We start from the raw sequence: 24,659 nt of genomic DNA, 5'->3' as shown, positions 1-24,659 counted from the left end.
CCAGAAGAAAGGAGGTAATAAAGACTAGTGGAGATAAATAAAATAAAATAGAGACTAGAAAAACAATTTAAAAAGATCAATAAAACTAAGGGCTGGGTTTTTGAAAAGATAAAGCTGACAAACCTTTAGCTGTTTTACGAGGGAAAAAAAGACTAAAATTTCTAAAATCAGAAACATAAGTAGGGACATGATTACAAATTTCACATACATAAAAAGGATTATAAGGGGATACTATGAACAATTACACACTAACAAACTGGATAACCTAGATGAAATGGACAAATACCTAGAAACACACCTAGAAATACCTACCACAACTAACTCATAAAGAAACAGAAAATCTGAATAGACCTATAACTAATAAGGAGATTGAATCAGTTTCAAAAACCTTCTAACATAAAAAGCCCAGGACTAGAGGGCATCATTGGTGAATTCCACCAAACATTTAAAGAAGAATTAACACCAGTCCTCAAACTCTTTGGAAAAAATTGAAGAGGACGGGACACTTCCTAACTCATTCTATATAACCAGCATTACTGAATACCAAAGCCAAAAAGACACTACTAGAAAACTACAGCCAATATCCCTTGTGAATAACTATGCAAAAATCTTCAACAAAACACAAACTAAATTCAGCAGCAGCTTAAAGGGAATATACACCTATTGAATTGGAAAGGAAGAAGTAAAATTATCTCTGTTCGCAGATAACATGATCATATGTGTAGAAAACCCAAAATATTATTAGCTTGAATTCAACAAAGTTACAAGATACAAAATCAACACACAAAGTTCAGTTGCATTTCTATGTACCAGGAATGAACAATTGATAAGAAAATTAAGAAAACAATTCCATTTACAATAGCATCAAAAAGAATAAAATACTTAGTAATAAACTTAACCAATGAGGTGAAAGACCTGTGCAATGAAAATTCCAAAACATTGCTGAAAGAAATTATTCTTTATATTTTATTATTATTAAAAAAAAAAAAGGGCTTCCCTGGTGGCACAGTGGTTGAGAGTCCACCTGCCAATGCAGGGGACACGGGTTCGTGCCCTGGTCCGGGAGGATCCCACATGCCACAGAGCTGCTAGGCCTGTGAGACATGGCCACTGGGCCTGCGCGTCCGGAGCCTGTGCTCCACAATGGGAGAGGCCACAACAGTGAGAGGCCCGCATACCGAAAAAAAAAAAAAACAGAAAATAACAAGAATTGGCAAGAATGTAGAGGAGTCCCTGTGCATTGCTGATGGGAATGTAAAATGGTATAGCTGCTGTGGAAAACAGTTTTGTGGTTCCTCAAAAAGTTAAACGTAAAATTACCAAATAATCTAGCAATTCCACTCCTAGTCATATACCCAAAAGAACTGAAAACAGAGACTCAAAACAGATACTGGTACACAAAGTTTACAGCAGCATTATTTGCAATAGCCAAAAGGTGGAAACCCCAATGTCTATTAACAGATGAATGAATAAACAAAATGTGGCATACATATATAGTGGAATACTACCCAACCTTAAAAAAGAATGAAGCTGTAATACACACCACAATATGGATGAACCTAGAAAGCATTATACTAAGTGAAATAAGCCAGACATAAGAGACAAATATTGTATGATTGTACTTACAGGAAGTCTAGAACAGGCAAATTTATAGAGACAGAAAACAGAATAGAGATTACCAGAAGCTGGGTGAGAGAGGAAAATGGGTAGTTATTATGTAATGGGTACAGAGTTTCTATTTGGGAAGGTGAAAATGTCTTGGAAGTGGGTACTGATGATGACTGTAAATGTACTTAAAACCACTGAACTGTTATAATTAAAATGGTTAAACAGATTTTAAACATGCTTAAGAACGAAGTCAAGTTACCATAAATTTGAACGAGTTACTTAGCTGATATAAGCATATGGCTAGTAAACTGCTAGGTAGGCATTGTTATCTCTGTCCTGCCTCTTACCACCTGCATAAGAGGAAGAATTTCAGAGACTACAGAGGATAGAATATTTTTTGTATTTGTCAAAGACACTCATAAGTATGGTTAAATTCGGTATTCTTATGAGTCATATAATTTCTACTATCATTAAAACTACCAAGATGTCAGGTACTGGTTATCTGCATCCAGGTACACCTGTTATTTTAATAATCAGGTAAGATAAATATCTCCAGCCCCCATCCTATTTATATTCTTTAAAGATGGATGGATTCTGTCCTTACATAGGGACTGACTTCCTGCCGCATTGCTGGAGTTTCTTGCTCTCCACCATTTCTCCTCACATCTTCTTTTCCTTTTGTTCCTATATCCTTCACACTTCTCTCTCAGGCTGCCCAAGAAACTCAAAATTCCCCTCTGCTTTTGTCTTTTCTTTCCAGACTTCTCATATCCACAAAGGTTCAAGATATTTTCCTCAACTAAAAGTCACCTCTTCTGATGTATGAATTATGCTATTCCCTTAGTATGTGAAAGCTGTTCAGTCAAATCTGGTTTTAAACAAAAATTTTTTCCCTTTCAATGACATTAGAATTCACATACACCCAATGGCCAGAAATTTTATTAGCTTGTTATTTACTGTTACAAAGTGCTAAATAACAACAAAAAAATTTAGAAATTTTAAAATACTAGCCTTTAATTCAGAAAGTATCTTCAGTTTTACATGCCATCTTCTCTCAAATCTAACAGTACAAATTTCAAAATTCTTAAAAACAACGTACAAGCACTCAGAGAGGAAACAAAAAAGTAGTGCCTGATGTTTCCAAATAACCAACTGTCTTAAAAATTTTTTTCCTTGACCAGTTGTAACTCTACTTAGCACACTTACCACAAACTACTAAGTGGATTTGTACACAAAGACCTCCACTAGACCCTATAAAATAAAATTCCAAAACAGTCACAGTTTCTACCTTCTAAAGCCGACAGTCCAAATTCAAACAAACTGTACATGTATTTACAGTTACAAGCATAGGAAAAAAGTCTACTTTCTATTATACACTGGCTATGAGCACAGACATGAGTAGGAGTCAGAAAAAGTTTCATGCAAGGGGAAGGTGCATTCTATAATAAGAGAAGGCTTTGGAGCTATGTAGACACACTGATGTCCTCTCTCAATTAGTTCTCCTCACAACCTTAAGAAGGAAAAACAAACAGCCCCAATGGGGTAACTAACATATGAGGAGACAAGTTTAGGGAGGTCACAGGTTCTTTGACTAGGGTATATAACAGCAGAATTGGGATTTGATGACAGACACGTTTAATCCCAAAACCTGTGCATTCCCAGAGTTAACATAGAAGATACATATACTTATCAAAATAATAAAAATCACTCCCATTATTACACACCTGATGAGTATATAACAGTAAGCCTCAACTTATACAGAAATAAACAAAACAAAACAAAACCCTGAAAGTTTTTACCCCAACAGAATCACTAATACAGGAGAAGTATAAAATTTGGAAAATCTCTGACTCTGTTATTTTCATATGGCAGACACAATCTCAAATCTAAGTTTAATGGGAGAATCACCTCCATGCTGGGATAGTCTGGATTCTTAAAAAAAACTGAATATATCCTAATCCAATCCCTAGAGAACAACTAGCAATCTGAAATCCATGGCTTGCCCTGGACCTAGACCAAACTAAACCGTAATATTTCCAAACCTCCAAAGGCTCATATATCTTCTGCCCTGGCATGCATATGGCCAGGCATATGGACTTTTACTGAACTTTATTATCTATATTTGTTACTTGTTTCCTCAGTAATTCTCAACTTGGTTCTAAATGAAAGGCTTCAATAAAACCGTAAACTATATTCAAATCCTTGTTTTGAATACTTATATGAAAATGTAACAACTAAATATTTGAAAAAAGAAGATAGACTTTTATAAAGACTCTTTTATACAGAAAGACAATCAAGGTGGGGACTGGGGTGGGGAGAAAGGAAAAGGTTGGCTTTGGCTACCACCAGTCTATAACCTATCTCATTTTGGTCTGCACTAACCAAAATGTATTTAAGTAAAACCATATTTACTAGTATAATTCATTTAATGGGTTAAAAAGAAAACTAACACAATCTGTGGTGAAGTTACAGACTTACAAAATAACACAGAAAGAACTTCTCATCTTGTGTTTTCAACACTGGGTCATCTTGATATGTATCAAAAAAAAAAGGTGTTTGATTTTTGTTTCTACATTATTTTAAAAACAAGCTTAAATACAAGGACAATTTACATAGAACTTGGTACATGGTGCAATGTACGATAAAACTTATTTATGTGTTGTTAAAATAGTGTTGGAAAACAGTTTAAAAGACCAAGAGTGAGATAAAGGCAGAGGAAAAACAAAACCATGCAGTGAATTATGAATCACTATATGTTCTTTTCTTCATATTCTTTTTTCTCTATTTTAGAAGTTAACCTTACTTCACAAATGTCTGACTAAACCAATGTTCACACCTTCACACAAAATATCATTACACAAAAATTTTTAATATTTTTATACATTAGAGTGAACGCTATTTATTCCCAAAATTCTCTTACTTAGCCTAATTCTTCCATGGGAAACCAAATTCTTTATCTGTAGCCAAGTTCTTTTTTGAAGCAAACCAACAAAGGGCTTAAGCAGGATATAATACTAATATAATTTCTTACAGTTGTTTTATGTGTCAAGAATCAATAATGCCAAAGTAAATGCATTTACAATGGTAATACCTTAAGATTTTTCTACACTTTAAAATCTTATTATATAATAGGCTTAAGTTTCTACATTTACACTCATTTAACTTAAGTTCTGTTGACATTTAAGTTCACAGAAATTGAAATAACGTTTAGTTACTAAGTACTATAAATAATAATACACAATGCTGATGAATACACATAACATAAATCCTCATCCTTGTGTCAACTAGTTAAATATCTATACAGTAGTTCTGTAAAATCTTAATTGTAATTTATCATCAGGCTATCTAACTTTTAAAACAATAAAACCAACCTTATATTACAGAGATGCAAAGTATTTATTACCTACATTAAAAAGCAACTGGATTAATTTCTAAGCCCATTATTCCCACATGAATCTTTACAATACAGTGAAGAAAAGGTGGGAAGACAGAAAATAATGCATGAAAATACCATCAGGCAAATAGTTTATCATTTATTCAATTCACACAACAAATAATTACTGAATATCTACTGTGCAACAAGCATAATGCTAGATGCCACAGATATAAAGGAGAGTTAAGACAAACAACATGGTCCCTATGTTCACAGTAATTACCCTTACAAGGAGATAGATCTTGATCAGATAATCCTATGATTGAGTACATTAAAAACAAACTGATATTAATGCTGTATGAAAAGGATCATAGCTGTATGAAAGTATTTAATATAGGAAACTGTTCCAAAGTAAGGTTTCAGCGAAGACTCCAGACAGAATAGAAGGGTTTCAAGCTGGGAACTGAAAGCTGAGAAAAATTAACAAGGACGTGGAGATAAAAACAACCAGATAAAGACCCAGTAGTGGGAAGGAGCACAATACATTCCAGAAAAAGAAAGGACAGTGTGGCTAAATGCAGAGACCAAGAAAGGGAGTGATATAATAAGAAGCCAAAAAGGAGAGGGGCAAGATCATAGAAGAATTCAGGTCATTTAGGATTTTAGTCTTTATCCTAGTCTACTTTTCACTTTTGGAGTGAAAAATGAGTGTTTCTAATATAAGTTCTGCTTGTGCAACATCTTTACACGTAATGGAAACTTCACAAATAATTGTTTGAAGAATAAGCTAGAGTGGTCTTAGTTACTTGAGGCAAAAATAGCTTTCTGTTTTTTTAATTAAATTCATTTTAAGGTCATACAAGTGGGGAAAATAAATCACCACCCGCTGAAAATAAATGACTTGTACCTAAAAAGTTGAGATGTTTTGCTCTGAGCTTTCTTCTGCTTCTACAGATTATTTTACTTTTAAATTATAGTGCTCAAACTGAAAATAATATAAAAAGGGATCAATATCAAAAGACTATAATAGGAAACATTCCTTTCCAATTTCTATAAGCCTACTGAATTCCATCCTGTTATAAATACCATTTTCCTAACTATTCAGTCATTTTAAATTGTGGCCTGTCTTCCAACCAACAACATCAAATATTTAATAAAATAATGCAGTTAATATAGTTTTAAAATCTGCGGCAAAGCCCACCTCATCATAGTTATTAAAATTTTTTAATTTGTTTTACCATATGGTCCCTTACTCCTCTCCATATAATATTCAGCAACATAATTATATTCTTATTTCCTCATTCCTGGTGATTAATAAACATACTGACATTAAAAAAATAGTTATTGCTAATTTACTAAGGATAAAAATACTGGACTATGCACTGGGATTGAAATATGATTAAGATACTCTTTCTTTGATGATTTCTGAATATCAATATTCAACCTAGGACATACGTAAAATATAACAAAATTCAAAACCTACATTGAAATAAGATCTCAGTGTGATGGAGAGACTCAGCAATTTGGACTTAACTTATTCTTTGGTCAGCCATCACCTCTTATGAAAATCATTTAAAAGTAGAAATTAGTTTAAGAGAGCGAACGAGGTTGAGCTTCTAAGTTAACCAAAAGAAAGATTACACACATGCCCCTAGTCAACCCAAATATCTCAAAATATTTCTATACACCTCAAAAAATGGAAATTCAGACTTACAAAGACTTCACAGTTCAGGTTTTTGTAGTTAAGTGTTTTCAAATGACCTATAAATCAGATTTGAATATTACATATAAGATATGAAATATGAAGTTTCTTTCTAAATGACCCTTTTAATATTTTGTCATACCTGAATAAAATAGCTTTATAGTTTCCACTTAACTCACCTTCATCATTTACTGTATTTTTCATCCCTTACTGTTCCATATAAACATTAAAAGTAAAGATTCACAGTCAATCTAAACTTACAGCTATAGCTGTTTTCTCTGATACCAAACAGTAAGAGAAAATTAGCCTAAGCATGACAAAGTCATGCTTCTCTGAGTGGTATTCTAATAGAACCTCAGCGTGGAAAGTAGCAAAAGAGAACAGAACACATAACAAGTAAACCTGAGAACTGAACTTCTGTCCCTACAAAGAAGCAATGTCATCCTTCTATCATATCCATCCATCCATTGATATATCTATATCTATCTTTGCCTTTCTACTATATCCTAGGACTACATTTTAGTAATTGTATGTATTTGTACAGGCACTATACTTTAAATGAGGCATTCCCATTTAACGCATGTGGGGGTAGGAAGAATGGGGAAAGAGGAAGAGAAAGATTCAAAATGCCAGTCAAAACTTAAAGAGAAAGAACTCTTTGGCTACTTTTGGAGGATTTCAAGAAACCAACTCAATCCAAAAGCTGGTAAATAAAAGGAAATCTAGCACTTATTCTGCCTTTTCTGTATAAACTGTACTGCATGAAAACAAAAAAAAGTTGATAAGGAAAAGTTTTTACAGAAGTCCAACTAATAAACGAAGGAGGAATGATAAAATTAGGATAACATTATTTTGCAACCCCTAATAAAATAATGGATCAATCATCAATGGCTGCTAAATTCATGAGGGAAAAAGTTGATAGGGAACTTTACAAAGAATGGATTAGACAGACAATAACTGAACCTAGCGATCAGTCTTATCACCACAGAGAGCGATCACCAGACATCATGCAAAAAGAAGGTACAATAATCTATAAAGTATTCTTTCAAAAAGAATTAAACCCAACTCTGATCAGGCCTCTGAATTTAACTACCAGCTCATAAGAAACATAGAGGGACGGAGGAACACACTAAATGACAAAACAAAGATGCACTGAGCAAAATCCAAAATGTGAAAAATTCTGTAAGACAAATAAGTTACTTCATTCAGCAGATAAATTACAACAGGGAAAAAGGACAGAAAGAGAAGAAACTATAGATTAAAAGAGACGTAAGAAATATATCAGTATGTGAACCTTGTTTACTAGATCTTGACTCAAGCAAACCAACTGTACAAAAAAGCAAAACTCTTGGGCTTCCCTGGTGGTGCAGTAGTTGAGAGTCCGCCTGCCGATGCTAGGGGACACGGGGTCGTGCCCCGGTCCGGGAAGATCCCACATGCCGCGGAGTGGCTGGGCCCGTGAACCATGGCCACTGAACCTGCGTGTCCGGAGCCTGTGCTCCGCAACGGGAGAGGCCACAACAGTGAGAGGCCCGCATACCGCAAAAAAAAAAAAAAAAAAAGCAAAACTCTTTATTAGACAATGAGAAAAATGTGAATACTAACTGGACATTTAATTACATTAAAGAATTAATTTTCTGATGTGAGAGTGCTGTGGTTATATTAAAACAACAAAAAAGTGTCCCTACCTTTTTAGAGATGCATGCATAGGCACACATACATATCTTTACAGATAAAGTTGATAAGATATACAGGAATTGCTTTGAAACGGTCTGGGAGAAAGGTGCAGGGAGCACTGATATACATGAAATAAAACTGACCATCATTAACTGTTGAAACTGGGTGGTGGGCACAGAAAGGTTCATTACAGTACTCTATTTTTATATATGTTTTTAAATGCTCATATTAAAGTTTGAAAAAAATAAAGAAAAAAGAATTGTCCATTGTAGACTGTTAACCTCTGAGGCATTCTTATGTAACATACTGACTGAGCACACCTACACATGAGGCACTATTCCAGTTGCTAGAGACACAGATATAATAGAGAGACAAGCATTTTAAAATTCCCTACAACACAGCAACTGACAAATGAAATAGAATTATTACAGAATTGCTAACACAGAGGAAGAAGTAATTAGAAGCATATAATTCCAGAGATTTACTAATAGTAGTTGAAAAATATAAACATGAACAATAAGCAAATGGGGTTTTTTTGGTAATCATCTCCCATTCTTTCCTCTGCTGATCCCTAGTTCTCCAATATTAAGAAAGTAGTAAATCAAGGGGCTTCCCTGGTGGCACAGTGGTTGAGAATCTGCCTGCTAATGCAGGGGACACGGGTTTGAGCCCTGGTCTGGGAGGATCCCACGTGCCGCGGAGCAACTAGGCCGGTGAGCCACAACTACTGAGCCTGCGCGTCTGGAGCCTGTGCTCCGCAACAAGAGAGGCTGCGATAGTGAGAGGCCCGCGCACCGCAATGAAGAGTGGCCCCCGCTTGCCACAACTAGAGAAAGCCCTCGCACAGAAACGAAGACCCAACACAGCAAAAATAAATAAATTAATAAACTCCTACCCCCAACATCTTCTTTAAAAAAAAAAAAAAAGTAGTAAATCAAAATAAAAATATTATCTACTTGCTTCCTCTTTTCTGCACATTGATTTTTATATTATTTGGCAATTTTTGGTTTCCTTTTGTTAAGAAAACTTAAAATTAAAATTATGACAAATACATCTGGCTACTACTCCTCTCATTATTATTTAACTTTGTTACAATAAAATAACAAGAAGCATTTAATTAAAGTAAAAGAAAACTGAGCAAAGTTAAGAAAAAAACTTATTAAACAATAGCTTGAGAACGTTCCATGTAATCATGAATATCAAGGCCATGACACATGGCCTTCTATAAAAACTTAGGTAATAATGATAAACTACTAAATTTAAAATAGGCATGTTGTGCTAGCCCAATAAGTAGTATTCCTTTCCTACAAATCAGAAACTATATGACACAGAATTATAAACAGACTTCTTTTAAAACTTAGTTTGAAATCTCATACTTAAAAGATTAAACTATTATAAATATCAATACCTATATATATATATAAATTTATAAGCAGTGGCTTAAACACTTAGAAATAAAATATAAAAATGTAACTTTACAATTGTCCTTTATCATTTTTTAAAGATTTATATTTTTAAAGGATCTTTCAAACTAATAAAATACTAAAACTCTCTTGACTAATATTTTAGTGTAACTGAGCACTGGGTAGGTAATGCTGCAACAAAGCACTATGAAAGATACATATAACGCAAAGAAATTAACAGTTATTACTTATAAAATGAGTCATTCCATTTCATGAAAAAAAGAAGAGACCAGTCACCAATTTCCAGGTCACAACAGAGAGAAGCAAGTAACATTAGATGGAAATAAGACATTGTTTAATAGAAACACAATTTTGAGTACACCACCTAGTTCCTCATGAAGAACTTTCAAGTTCAAAAAAATATGAAGGAAAGAAACAAAATATAGAGAGCAGTTGTAAACCACTGTAAAGCTCATATTGGGAGAAAGGATTAAATATACAGACTCTCGTTAGGGAATAACAATGTGAGGTGTTACTCGATGTATCGTCTCTGATTAGGCAGAAATATTTTGGGCTGTGGCTATCTCTGAAAATATCCAACTCCGAATTCTCTAACCACCCAGTTCAACCCTACACTCCCACGTGCTGAATATTCAAATAGAAGCAACCAACATAAAAAGGCCAAGCCTCTACACAGAGGTGAGCAGACCCAACACTGGGCAATGCAGCCTGGGTATCACTATTGCTTTTTCAATTATTCTGGCAACAACAGAAATCTACCTCTATTTCAGGAGGCAAAATCTGTTAAAGAAGATCATCAGGTATTGCATCCTTAGAAAACTGACCACCTACAATAGCAATGAAGAAAGAAAATCAGATGAATGAAGCACAAGTGAAAGAGAGATTCACTTGCCACAAAAAGTGGAGCTGAAGTATTCAATATCAGCTTCTCATAAACAAAAGAATAAATAACAGACCCAACCATGAAGAGGCATATGGCCCTAGTTCAGTCAAGGCCCAGAGATCTGTCCTTTTGATTTATATTCTTTTCATTACACAGCACTACCTTCTCTCAATGATGTCTTAATTAGCCCATTATTAAAACAACTGCATTTACTGAAGACACTGGGCAAGCAGGTCAGACGTGTACATCCCAATCAGCTTGTTCAGTGACCCCAATAGAACCTGGGATACAGCCACTACCCCATTTGCCCAAGGTCACACATTTTTCCAGGCAGAGTTAGCTCTAAAAGAACTCAAAGGCTTTGCTTTCCCAGAAAAACAAAATTCCCTCTAAAGCCCAAACACTCAGATAAGCATGTTCTCTTCACAGACACCAAAGGCTAATTTGGCTGCTGTTTCCCACAGATTTTGTCCACAGGAATTCCACGCTAGTCTTCTTGTTCCGGGTCCATAGTATACTCTACAGTTCCACCAATCTAAGACCACAACCTGTGAAATTAGAATGTCCTCAGTCCCTTTCATAAAATTATCTTTCTTTTGAAACATTTATGTATTCTAAAAAGCACCCTGTTTCTTCTTAAATTTCACATTCAGACTATTAACACCAATGAGTGTTCATTCAAAGATAACATATTAAACTTCTATTAAATCTATTATGTTGTTTTTATAACTGTTTCCATATACCTTTTCAATACTTAACAGTTCATTTATATGCTAACACATATATTTTCCGTCAAACTATCTAGAGTCTCATCAAACCATAAAAACTTTGAGAGTGAGTAAATTTTACCATACAAATACTTTACCAATAGCACATCATACAAAATATATACTCTTCTTTAAATTATGTGAAATGTTATTTGTTTTTTCTCTATCCTTCCTAATATACTATCTTTCAACTGTATCCAATCCTGAAAATAACTTGAAGAAATGCGATATATATGAACCAAATCAAAACAAACTCAAAAGGCCATCTCACTAAAGCAACATATCCCTAATATCATTTGCTCCAACAACTACTGCAGAATAGTTTTTTTAAAGTATCTATAAAAAAGTACATAATATAAATGTGGTATATCTCCAAACATGAATTATGTTAAAATAATTTCTTAAGTTTAAATAACACAGAGTAGATTGCTAAAAGCAATTAAATGACAGCCAATTATTTCATATAGCAAAAATGACATCTCTTTATTAAATGCCAGGTATTCAATTCTATCAATAATTGTCCTGCAGAAGTCATAAATCAATGAGAACAGTATCTACTTGAAAAATGTTCTGAGAAACTTACCATCATTTTGACTCTTGCCCTTCATCTCCTCTTTCCATGATGGGATGGTGTTCAAGGGAACATAGTCCCTTAGGTATTCTTTGCGTCTCTCCTCTACGGTCATCTTCAGCAAACGTTCTTGCAAAATAAAAGCAGAATCTCCATTTGTATTTAACTTTTAAGTTCAGGAATTATTTTACAATTTAAATATTAACCACATTAAACTAACCAAAGAATTGGTGTGGCCTTGAAGAATACCAAAATCAAATCTAATGACTCCATATTTGAGTGTTAAAAGGTGTCAAATTAATACTACATTAGTAGGGGGAAAAGTAAGATCTAAGCCTGATGAGGAAGACGTTCTTGCGATAGTCCAAGAAAGAAGTAAACTCTTTTAAACATCTACTGTCAGTCTACTATGTGCCAGGTGATATGTTTATACACTGCAGGTACAAAGGTGACCTTTAACTTTGAGGAGTTCACAAGACATAAGAGGATACGGATAAGATAAAAAATAATAGCTACATAAATACAAAATCCTAAGACAAATAAGTACAAATGCTAACAGCACAAGAAAAGCAGCCACCAAGATATTTACTTAATTCTACAATGCCATCAAAAATAAAAGTGCCCTTTCAATTAATAATACCATTATGGAGGTGATATAAACAATACTTTAAGTATAAATCTTGATTATAAGATTAAAACATTTTAAACACTTTGAAGTAACAATAGTTGATGTTATTTATAAAGAACACACTGTGTGCCAGGTACTTCACATGTATAATTTTATTAAAATAATCTTCCCAACACTCAGCAAAACTGATAGTATTATTATCCTGATTTTGCAGATAGGGAAATGAAGCACATCAAAGTTCAGCAGTTTGTCCAAAGCAAGAGAGCTTTCCATTAAAATTCACTCAGATATCTCCATTAGTAAAAACTATAGCCTATACCGTTAGACACCATACTGTACTACCTTCTCAAGAAAAGCTTCCCAAAGGAGGTGACATGTATGCTCGTTCCTGAAGGACAGGTAGAATTCTGCCATGAAGAGGTAAGAAATAAGGATATTTCAGACTAGTAGAGCAATGTAAACAAAGATAAGGAGATACGAATAGTTTAATGAAGCTGCAAGATATGTTACGAGGAGGGAAAGTGGCCACAGAATTGAAAAGTAACTAGAAACATGAATTAAAACGAAAATGTACAGGAATCTGTATACTATGCCGAGCCATTTAATCTTATTCTATAAAGTACACCACTAATAGTCAAAGTTGACTATTCATATCCTAGAAGGTACATAAAATGACCCACTAGGATACTGGGGGAACAAACTAAAAAATTCTATTTATTTCGAACTTAAGGAAATAAATTAGATTTATTTACAAATAAATTAAGATTTTCTAATATTCAATATATAAACTGACACTGGCAACCTCACTCATTCTGTATGTCAGCTGTCATGTATCATATATTTACTTTACCAAAGATCGCCACAATGTAGAGCAATTGACAGTCATACTCTCACTCTCCAATTCTCTTTCAGCATATTACAAAGTATTGTAGTTTAGATGAATGGATTTAAGGACAGCATCTAGTTTTAGGTAATCTAACCCTCATAAAATGATCACTTTAAAAGATTCTTTCACAGAAATAAACTGCAGAAAGTATTAAGGTAAGCACAAGTGAAAAAATGTTGGGCAACCAGCATTTCTCCCTGCTCCTAGAACTGGCTTTTCTTCAGCCACAATAGGAGACCAAAAAACAAGATTTTCATCAGATGTGATATATTCAAATCACAATACTACAATACTCAACACTATATTGAATTTAAGATGCCTAGACCATTCAAGTTGAAAACAAGAATCTGGAACTCAGGAAAGATCTAGCCTAGAGATTTGGAAATTATAACCTAAAATTCTAGGCCTACAGGAAATTCATTGGGGAGGGTAAGACAGGGGACCAAACCTCAAACAAACAACATTTAGGGAGTGAACACAAAGAGGAAAAAAAATGAAATAAAACTTAGATGTCACTGAAGGTACAAGGTGAATCAGGGTCTCACTGAAGTGGAAACCAGCAGAGGAAAGAGTTTTAATGAGGAGAAAAGGGGAAATCTTGTCAATTGCTACAGAAAGATCAAAAAGAATGAAAATTAATAAGCCATGGGTTTTTATCAACTGGGTCAAGAACAACACTGAAAAGAGAACAAAATGGTTAACAGCTCTGTCTGGATTCTAACACCAAATCATGTAAATCTATGTGATCTTGTATTACTTAATCTCTCTATGGCTCAGTTTCTTTTTCAGGTAGTTGGTAGGTATTATTCCCAACTTACAGATAAGGCAACTAAGACAGAGAGGTTGAATAACTTACCTAAGGTTCCGCAGTTAGTAAGCAGTACAACTAGGATTCAAACCCAGGCAAAAGGTGTTATAAGTTCTTGACCTTAAAATACACTACCTCACAGAGTTGTTGTGAGAATTAAATGAGATAATCCAAGTAAGTTACTTAAAATAGTGCTGGGCACACAAACAGGACTCAAATAGTAACTATTTTTATATGAGTACCATCATCATTGTTATCACTGAATGATTTTAGGAACATTAGTTTCCTTGGAACATAACTTGAGATCCAGGAGATTTTGAGGGACTGAGGAAAAGAAGGAAAGTGAGAACAGCAACTCCAAGGTGAAGCCCTGTGGAAGGAAGGCTACCTTCCTTGATCGTTGTTATAGGATGAGGAGAGGAACCCAAAGACACTGAGAAACTAAACATACCCAAAAGAGAATAAATGATAGTACAAGATCTCAAATAATACAGATGAGATAAAGGGCACACACAGAGGGGTTAATCCTTAGAAACAAAGATGAAAAGTGCTTCCTCTAAAAGAGGAAGAAAGCTGAAAGAACAACAGACATGTAAAGAAACAAAAGAGACTATGGAAAATGTTAGGGCTGTTCATGTTATATGACATGTATTTTCTCCGTGAATTAAAAGGCAATGTCATCTGTTTAGCATACGAACTTAAGGTCTTGATGGAATAGGAAACTTGAAGGGAATGGTAAATTTGAAATAATCACACGGAGGAGGAAAAGTGACGACTAGTGTTTACCAAAGCACTACTAAAAAAGTTCAGATCACTAATATGGAAATACAGCAATATCAACGATCAGGATGAAAGATATTACGGAGCAACTTGTATTTTCAGTGAGTCTCAGAAGTACATATGGGAATGCAACCTGGCCTCTGTCATTCCATTTACTTAAAAGTTTAAGTGTGGACACTTAGGAAAAAAAGAAGATGAATAATAAGACAATAAGATAAAATACTGAGAATTGAACTTTCAGTACTTGAAATGATAATACACATTGAGTGGTTCTGAACTAGGGCACAAAATATTAAATCAACACTGTTTATTTAACCTATGTGGACTTGAGAATTCCTTAGTTATTTATTTAAACGATGAAACATACTGGGGGACACAGTCATATACACAGTTTCTTCAGCTTTACACAAAACTTTTCCTTAAAGAATGTTTCACCTTTGCAGATGTGCTTAGTAGATGGTATACTGAGTTAAAATATATTTAAAGAATGCCTTGACATTTCAATGAGGTGGGTAAGCCTTCCTTTAGATTTAAATAACAGGTACAAAAATACGATACCACCCTCTCCAGTACAATTCAGAAAAAGGTCACGCTTTCCATCAGCTTCTTAATACTAACTACTGTCCTGGAAATCCTCACCTCCTTCTTGATGGTATAACATATGGGTTTTTATATATATATATATGTATATGCATATATATATATGTTTATTGAAGTATAGTTGATTTACAATATTATACGTTACTAAATATTCCAAAAATAGATATCCTGATAAGACGCTGACACACTAAAAAGTCTTCAAGTCACAATAACTTTCTCTTTTAATGCAAAAATATGTCAGTTTTGGACAAGAGAAAATTTTACTTTGTTAACTGCCTTCTTTAATTGTGCATTTGCTTCTCTGTTTAGATAATATTAATTTGGTAATATTTTCCCCTATTATTAGAAGTAAAAGAAGAAAAAAAAATCAAGACATTAAAGTTTTAAAAATGCTTGCTTATGAAAGTCCAACAGTGTAGATGTTAAATGAAGGAATCATTGTAACATTGTTACTTTAGGAACATTATTATGACAGAAAAATATAATAGTTCTTAAGTAATCGCTATCATTTCATCAATTATTCATATATTGAAAACAATCTCCATGTTTTCCACTAGTTTGCCTTCATTATTATCAATAATACAAACCTAACATTTCAAGACCATCAATAAAAATGGGCATAAAAGATTTTTCAGTGCTTACAAGGTAAATCCTTGTTGAAACTCAAATAACTTCTATTGCGAAAACAAAGCAAAACTATTTTACGCTACTTTATATATCAGCCTATTATTCTCAACAGCATTTGATTTGCGACACCAAAATTTAGTTCTATATATGTCCATAATCATTAAAACATAATTAAATGGCATAGTCTGTCAATATTTAAAGACCATTTTAATTGGGTCGTTCAGTTATGCTATGTTAAATCTTCCCAGTAGTTAATGTGAAAAAAAGTCCCTCCTCATCCCCTTCCTCATGCATTGTTTTAAGTAGGCCCCTACATAAAGGATTTTTTTCCCCATATTCATTCCCTTTCTTTCATCCACTGTTTGGCCTTATTTATAAAGACCAGCAGTTGCAATAAGAATCCACAGATTTTAAAGAACTATTATCAAGGAAATTAACTTTCACTCTAGTCACCCCTTTATCCTTGTTCTATAAAAAAGATGAGATACTTAGGAGAGATTTGCACTTCCCTCACTCGACCTCACTCCTGATACAGAGCAGTAGCAGTGCGAATACTTTTTACTACATTTCTGTACAATCAGCTGCTAAAGAATTTTTTTAAAAAAAGGAAAGAGAAAAGGAAGGAAGGAAGGAGAAAGAAGAAAGAAAGAAAGAAAGAAAGAAAAGAAAAGAAAAACTACAGAGACTCAAGTTTTACCTTGGAATATTCCCTAACTATGATGCCAGAGAAAAACAGGGAGGGAGATGGATAAAAGAGGGTTGGGTCGCACACCTCTGCGTCTCATCGACATCAGCGTCACCGTCAACCTGGCTGATCTGGATAAACTTTGATCTGCACGAAACTCAGGGATGGGCTCATTCACAGAGAGCGACATCAGTCTCATACTCTTACTCGGAGCAACTTCAGACTATGAATGGGGATGGAATCTAGAGGAAGTCACTGCAGAGAAAAGCCCATTCAGACTTCTCTGACTGCACTTAGCCTCGCGGACAAGACCCACTCGTTTTAGGTTCCCCCAGAGATCCAGGTTTCAAAGTCACACTGCGGCGCAGAAACAGGGGCCCTGGCTGAACACCCGAAGGTGGGGACGCCCAGCCAGCGGATGGGCAGGAGACAGGGGACAGAGGCGAGGAGTGAACGTCTGAGGCTCGGCGGGCGCGGAGCAGCAGCAGCAGCTGCAGCCGCGGTGCCAGCTGGTGGGCACGTATTCGCGGGACACCCGGGCCGGGAGTCCGAAAGTCCCAGCTGGGGTCCGGGAACAGGGTGCGGGGGCCTGAACAAGTTGTACGGAGCCCGCGGGCCGCCGCGCGGCGGTCCGCGCCGCTAGCGGGGCGAAGGTGACCGGGCGCGGCGGGCGGCAGAGAGGGGCGTGCGCCCACACGTGTGCTAGCGGCAGGTACCCGGGGGCGGCGCGTGCACGCCTGCGTGCGCGCGCGTACGCGCGTGTGTACACACGGACCCGCCAGGGAGGCGGCACCGGCCAGCCGGGCGCGAGGCGGGAGTGGGGCGGAGGGCGCCGCTGCACACACAGCCCTGACTCCCGCCCCCACCCCACCCCACCCCACCCCCGCCCCCCGGGACTCGACGGGCCGGTTACCTTTCTCCTCTCTCCACACCTTTTTCTTCTTGTTGCTGGGGTACATGTTGCTGTGGGGGTGGCTGGCTTTAAGCTGCAAGTTCCCCAGGCTCACGGGCAAACAGGGTGTATGCGGAGTGGGAGGGGTGGGAGGGGGCGCTCGGGAGGGAAAAAGTGGAAGAGGCTCCGGGTCCCGCGCCGCTTGCCGCTCTCCAGTCGCCGCCCTCCTCCCTCTGTACGCACTCGGTTCCGGCTCCCACCTGCCTCAGCCCCGCGGCAGCCACCACAGCAGCACCTCAGAGCCTGTCAACTAGGTCACGCCTCGCGCTAACCTAACACCCGCGCAGGCCCCGCCTCCCAGCCTCTAGCCAGCGCCGCCTCCCATTGGCTGCACCGCCCGCCGCTCTCCGCGTTCCAGCTGCCGCGCGCCCCGACTTCGGCCCCAAGGCGCACGCGCAGGCGCAGGCTCGGGCCCGACGCCGAGGACGTTGGGGAGCTGAAGGGGGCGGAGCCAAGGCTCGAGGGGGCTGGAGGTGGCTCACGACTGGGGCGGGGCGTGGGGCGGCCCCGCGGGAGCATCGTGAGGCGCTGGCCGCTTCCTTGCGGCTTCGCGGCGCTGGGAAAACCCGAGGGCGTGGCCTACTGGAAGGGCCAGGTGCGCCAGGTGATTGCGCCCTGACAGGGAAAAGCTGCCTCAGGGCCTGGAAGAAGTGGAAGTGGGAGGAGATGTAAGTCAACAAGAATTGTATACTTTCACTGTCACCGCCCCGTCTGGACGGATTTTACCGGATAATCTGAAGCTTTCCTCTTGGTGGGCAAATATAACCGAAAGAAGTGAAAGGATTAGGAAATGGTTCCAGACCATATACAATCAGCTCCTTGACCTTGTAGTAAAAATTATGTATTTCACTCGACTCCGGTGAAGTCTGGAAAGAACAAAAGTAAACTGAACTACTCAAGGGTTTAAGAACCGGGGAGTAGTGGGCAACCAGAACCTTATACTGGAAACGGAAAGAAGTCACATCAAAGCAAGTTCAAGTGGGTGTTAACCAGAGCCCGTCATCTTATCGGTTTTATTCCCCCACCAATTGCTTCAGTTAAGGCGCTAGTCTAAAGGGCTCGCTTGAATCTGGGCAATGCTAGTCTGCAGGTGATCTGAAAACCCGGCTCCGTTCGAGTCCACCATAGGAGTAGGGTGACCTAGAATTTAGAGGAAGTTTGGTAACCCCATCCCCAAATTTATGGTGTTTCTAAATATCACACAAGGCTGATTTGGTGGATGTGGTGAATCCCCATTTATTTGACAATTGGGGTGCTGTGTTATCTGTGTTGTACTTAAGCCAGGTGTGTAAGAGCAAATAATTATTTGGAACAGGTTTTTAATAATAAGAGGAAGGAAGGGGGGCCCTTAAGAATTGTAAAGAATGAAATGTTTTGAGTAACAGGACACTCTCATGAGGATGATTAATAACAGTAAGATAATTTTGTTAATTTTGACATTGTTTCTGCTTCTGTTTTTCTTTTAATGCTGTGAAGTACATAAAAATTTGTTTGAGAGAAATAGGGAAAGCTTCAAGAAGGAAGTGACATTTGAGCTAATAATGAAAATATGCACTCATTTGTTGGCAGTGGAAATAAAAGCGGGACTCTAAGGCACATTACCAAGGTAGTATCAATAAAACTTGGTAATGAAATAGATTTGGGGAAGAGAATAAGAAAGACAAAGAATCTAGGGTTTCACGGTATAGTTGAGGAAAATAGCAATATTAATAATATTTGGCAATACAGGAGCAGTTTCAGATTTAATGGGAAAGATATTGAGTCCTCAGTTAGAAATGCAAAATGCAATGTGTGCAGGAAAGTGCATTATACTGGGCACCTTCTCTTCTGTTACAACAGAGAAGCTGTTTCCACCCCAACCCAGAGCCAGTTCTTCCACCTGTGCTTTCTTTCTTTTTTTAAATGTTTATTTATTTATTTATTATTTTTGGCTGCGTTGGGTCTTTGTTGCTGTGCGTGGGCTTTCTCTAGTTGCGGCGAGCGGGGGCTACTCTTTGTTGCGGTGCGCAAGCTTCTCATTGCGGTTGCTTCTCTTGTTGCGGAGCACAGGCGCTAGGCGTGCGGGCTTCAGTAGTTGTGGCTCGCGGGCTCTAGAGCGCAGGCTCAGTAGATGTGGTGCACGGGCTTGCAGTATGTGGGATCTTCCCAGACCAGGGCTCAAACCCCTGTCCTCTGAATTGGCAGGCAGATTCTTAACCACTGCACCACCAGGGAAGTCTGCCACCTGTGCTTTCTTAGAAGAACTGCACTACTGATTATCCTTTATCTCATGTTGACTCAAAGAACTGGGACCATCCATCAACTTTTAAACTTTCTCAGGTTTCTCACATGTTAAAATAAATAAAATAAAAATAAATACAAATGCCTCCCGTGACCCCACACTCCTACTGCTAAGGGAAGTTACTTTCCAAAGTAACTTCCTCCTTTCCAAAATGTTGTGTCAATTTTCTTGTATCCCACTTTCTGCTCTTCAGTCCACTCTAATCTGGGTTCTGTCCTATAAATAAACTTAAACGGCTGTTACTAAGGTAATCAATGGCCTTCATGTGATATTTAATGGACATTTTTCAATCTTTCTCTTACAAGATCTCTCAGCAGCATTTAATAGTATTAACCTCTTATTCCTCCTGACAGCATTCTTTTCCTTTAATTTTGTCAGCCTTTTGAGTTTCCTCCTGTCTGGTCATTTCTTTATAGCCTCCTTTGTTAGCCCATCTTACTTTTCAGCCATTACATTTTGGAGTTCATTCTTTGAATAATTTCATCCATATTCATGGCTTCAGTTATAACTATAATTCTCAACCAGGGGCAATTCTGCCTCCCTTGGGGACATTGGCAATGTCTGGAGACATTTTTGGTTGTCACACCTGAGGGAAAAATGCTACTGGCATTGAGTGAATGTAAACCAAGGATTCTGCTAAGCATCCTACCATGCACAGGACAGTCCCCTGCAATAAAGAATGCCAATACCGTTGAGGTTGGAAAATCCTGAGTTACATCAATGACTCCCACATTTATTAACTACAGGAAAGTTTTCTTACCCCTCTGCCCTGAATCTAGGGTTATCTTGTCAAGTGTGATCAGGTCAATTTACTGTTGTAAATCATTCAGTGACTTTGTGGTGGACTTTACCATGGATTGAACTGAGTTCCCCCAAAATTCATATAGCCCACAATGTGCTTATATCTAGATATAGGGTCTTTAGGAGGTAATTATGGTTAACTGAGGTCATAAGGGTGGGGCCCTAATCCAGTAGGACTGTGGCCTTATAAAAAGGAGAAGAGTTCACACTCTCTCTCTCTCCCCTTCCCTCTGACTCCTGCATTCTAACTCCACTGTCCCCCATCATGTAAAGACCCAGTGAGAAGGCAGCCTTCTGCAGGAAGAGAGCCTTCACAAGAAGCAGACCATGCTGTACCCTGATCATGGACTTCCAGCATCCAGAACTGTGAGAAAACTAACTTCTGTTTTTAAGCCGCCCAGTGTGTGGTATTTTGTTATGGCAGCCCAAGATGACTAACACAGTCTTATAAAAACTGAATCATTTAGAAGTGACCATCACCTACCAATTCTGCTTGACCATGCTCCACCCCCACCACCCATCTCTGATTCCAACCATAGCAGCCCTTAGAGCTTTTCAGTTCCTTGAACATGTCTTATTCTCACCACATGGCCTTTTCACATGTTTATCACTATACCTAGGACATGTTTTGCTTAGTTAACCCATTCTCATTCTTCAGAGTTTAGCTGGCAAAATTCACTCCCTGGCAAAGCCCTTCCTGATTCTGATCCCACCTGACCTCTACGTACAGCTTCCTCTTCTGTGTCCTCAGTACTCATTCATTTTCCTATAAAGCACTTTTTATAGTTTGTAATTATACATTTATTTTTGTGATTATTTCATTAATATTTGCCTTTCACTCTAGACTTATAAACTCTCTGAGGACGGGAAATATATCTTGTTGCTCACCATCCACAGAAAATGCACAATACTTGGCACATAATAAAAATGTATTGAATAACTGAAAGTTAAGTGAGCATCCATAGAGAAATGCTGGCAAAACTAAGGAGGAGCACATGACACCAAAATGTGAGCCCCTAATTTAATGTGAAGACCAAGAGAGGAACTAACAAATAAAATTAATGAACACCTCAAAGAGTATTACCTTTCATCTTTAGCATATAGCAGATTTTCAACATGTAAATGAATGAGGCAGGGAGTGGTAGAAGAAGAATGAGAAGTTGTGTTCAAAAGTGTAAAAAAGTAACTGCAATTCAATTTTCAGAGAAACCAATAATATGTTTTCAAGAAGATGTTTATGGTCAGAAATGTCAGATGTCTCACAGAGATCAAGTAGGATAAGAACTGAGAAAAGATAATTGGATTTATAGTCTATGTAAATTAGTGAAAATAAAAACAAGTAGTTGAAGAATAAGTGAGACGCAACAAGCCAGAAGCAGTGATTAAGGAGTATTCTTTCAAGATGTTTAGAGGCTAAGGGATAAGTAGAAAACATAGCAGTAACAAGGATACGAGAGTCAAGGGAAAATTTTTCTAGGAGAGGTGGAATGAAGAGTTTTTAAATTAAGAAGAAGATTGGTACAAAAAGATTGAAACAAAAAGAGAGAGAGAGAAAAAGTTAGAAGAGAAAAGAACAAATGTTAGATAGAGTGAAGTACCAGGGAAAGTAAATGTGGAAAGAATCATAAGTGAGAGAAGTTTGGATTTAGAATATAGGAAGTGCATTTCATCTTTTGGGATGAATTAGGAAAAAAAGAACAGATGAAGATTCAAAAATGTTTTTTTAATAAAAAGGAAGGAAGTCGAGGTAAGATAGGTCAAATGGCCTCAGTTTCCATGAAAATAGGAAGCAAAATCATCTGCTGGAAGATGCTGATAATTCTGGATCCAAATGGGGACTGGAAAAAAAGGTTGTTTGAAGAATGTTTAATGGATGATATTAAGAGTTTAAATAAATTTTATTTAGATACTTTTTTAAAGTACAGCAGTTGGGCCAGTTCTATTTTGAAGTCTCTTGGTGAGAGGAAAAGATATTAGGGACACTGGTAGACTGAATAATGGTCCCAAAGATCTCCAGGACCTAATCTCTAGAACCTATGAATGTTACTTTATTTGGCAAAAGGAACTTTGCCAATATGACTGAGGATTTTGAGATCAGGAGATTGTCTTGTATTTTGGTGGTGCCTAAATGTAATCGCAAGTGTCCTAAGAGGGAGACAGAAGGAGATTAAACCACAGAAGGGGAGAAGGCAAATGATGATTGTGCACAGATTAGAGTGATGTAGCCACAAATTGAGAAATGTGGGCAACCACTAAAATCTGGATGATTCTAGGCAAGGAATGGATTCTCCCCTGGAGCCTCCAGAACCAATTAGGTCTGCTCTTAATTTTAGTCCTGTAAGAATCCTTTTGGACTTCTGACCTCCAGAACTGTAAGACAATACATTTCTGTTTTTTTTTCTGTTATTTTTAACCCACTAAATTTGTAGTAATTTGTCACAACAGCAATGAGAATACAGGGAGTAAACCTAAAAATTCAAGGCAATAAATACATCTGTTTCTGAAGTAATTACCTGAACACACTGTAAAAGTTGGATATATTTTAGGTATGATTTCTCTACTAACTCCATTCTTTGGGTATTGTTAATATTGCGATACTTTACCTAATATTCATTTTGATTTCTGGTCCTAGCCTTAAGGGTATTCATTCATAAAATGCCCATATATTTTAAGAGAGTAAAGAAGGCATTTTTAAACAGCTTTTAATGAAAGTTTAATGAAACACCCTTTTTTTAACATCTTTATTGGAGTATAATTGCTTTACAATGTTGTGTTAATTTCCCTTGTATAACAAAGTGAATCAGCTATATGTATGCATATATCCCCATATCCCCTCCCTGTTGAGGCCCCTCCCTCCCACCCTCCCTATCCCACCCCTCTAGGTGGTCACAAAGCACGGAGCCGATCTCCCTGTGCTATGGGCTTCTCACTAGCTATCTATTTTACACTGGGTAGTGTATATATGTCAATGCTATGCTCTCATTTTGTCCCAGCTTACCCTTCCCCCTCCCCTTGTCCTCAAGTCCATTCTCTATGCCTGCATCTTTATTCCTGTCCTGCCCCTAGGTTTATCAGAACCATTTTTTTTTTTAGATTCCATATATATGTGTTAGCATATGGTATTTGTTTTTCTCTTTCAAAAATGTAATTGATGACTGGGATTTGTTTGTCTTGGTCCTAGTAAAATGTCAGCAGTTCCTTACCTGAACAGAGTATAAACATTTTCACCAAGATGGGGACCATAGCAGACTTGGTCCATATATTTCCTGTCCACCATAGCCTTGAGATCTTAGATTAAAGGATGATGTCAGGTTAGTTAATTGTGTTTTCACATAATTGCAGCTTGCATCTCTGGAGGTACCATAAAAATAAGAATTTCCAGCAACTCTGAACAGAATTCAGAGAGCAACTCCCACCTGTTTCAAGACTACCACTTATCTCTCACCGGAGAAGTAAGAAACTAGCTATGGTTCCTTCCCCACAGCCTGCTCTGTCCATCAGCTGCCTTCATTCCCCGTTGAAAGGAACTTCCTGGCCTGGCAGCTCATTGGCCCAAGAGTAAAGAAATTGTTGCTTAGCAACCAAGTCCTGACCCCTACAGACCTA

The 24,659-nt window shown here is 37.4% G+C and overlaps 1 protein-coding gene across 1 annotated transcript in view; it reads right to left on the bottom strand.

The window, feature by feature from the left end:
* The window catches only part of MACROD2 (mono-ADP ribosylhydrolase 2), a gene marked incomplete at its 3' end in the record, with an annotated part of 1,984,281 nt that extends 1,965,887 nt beyond the window's left edge, over nt 1-18,394 (bottom strand). Inside the window, 2 exon segments of the mRNA XM_079943661.1 lie at nt 12,018-12,134; nt 17,933-18,394. Of these exon segments, the coding sequence (XP_079799787.1) occupies nt 12,018-12,134; nt 17,933-17,978 (163 nt within the window). The 5' untranslated portion in view covers nt 17,979-18,394.
* Nucleotides 18,395-24,659: the final 6,265 nt, after the last annotated feature.

Source organism: Stenella coeruleoalba, assembly GCF_951394435.1.
Source record: "Stenella coeruleoalba genome assembly, chromosome: 15".
Lineage (NCBI taxonomy): Eukaryota > Metazoa > Chordata > Mammalia > Artiodactyla > Delphinidae > Stenella > Stenella coeruleoalba.
The sequence above is the reverse complement of the archived record's forward strand: the minus strand, read 5'-3'. Positions and strand labels throughout refer to the sequence as shown.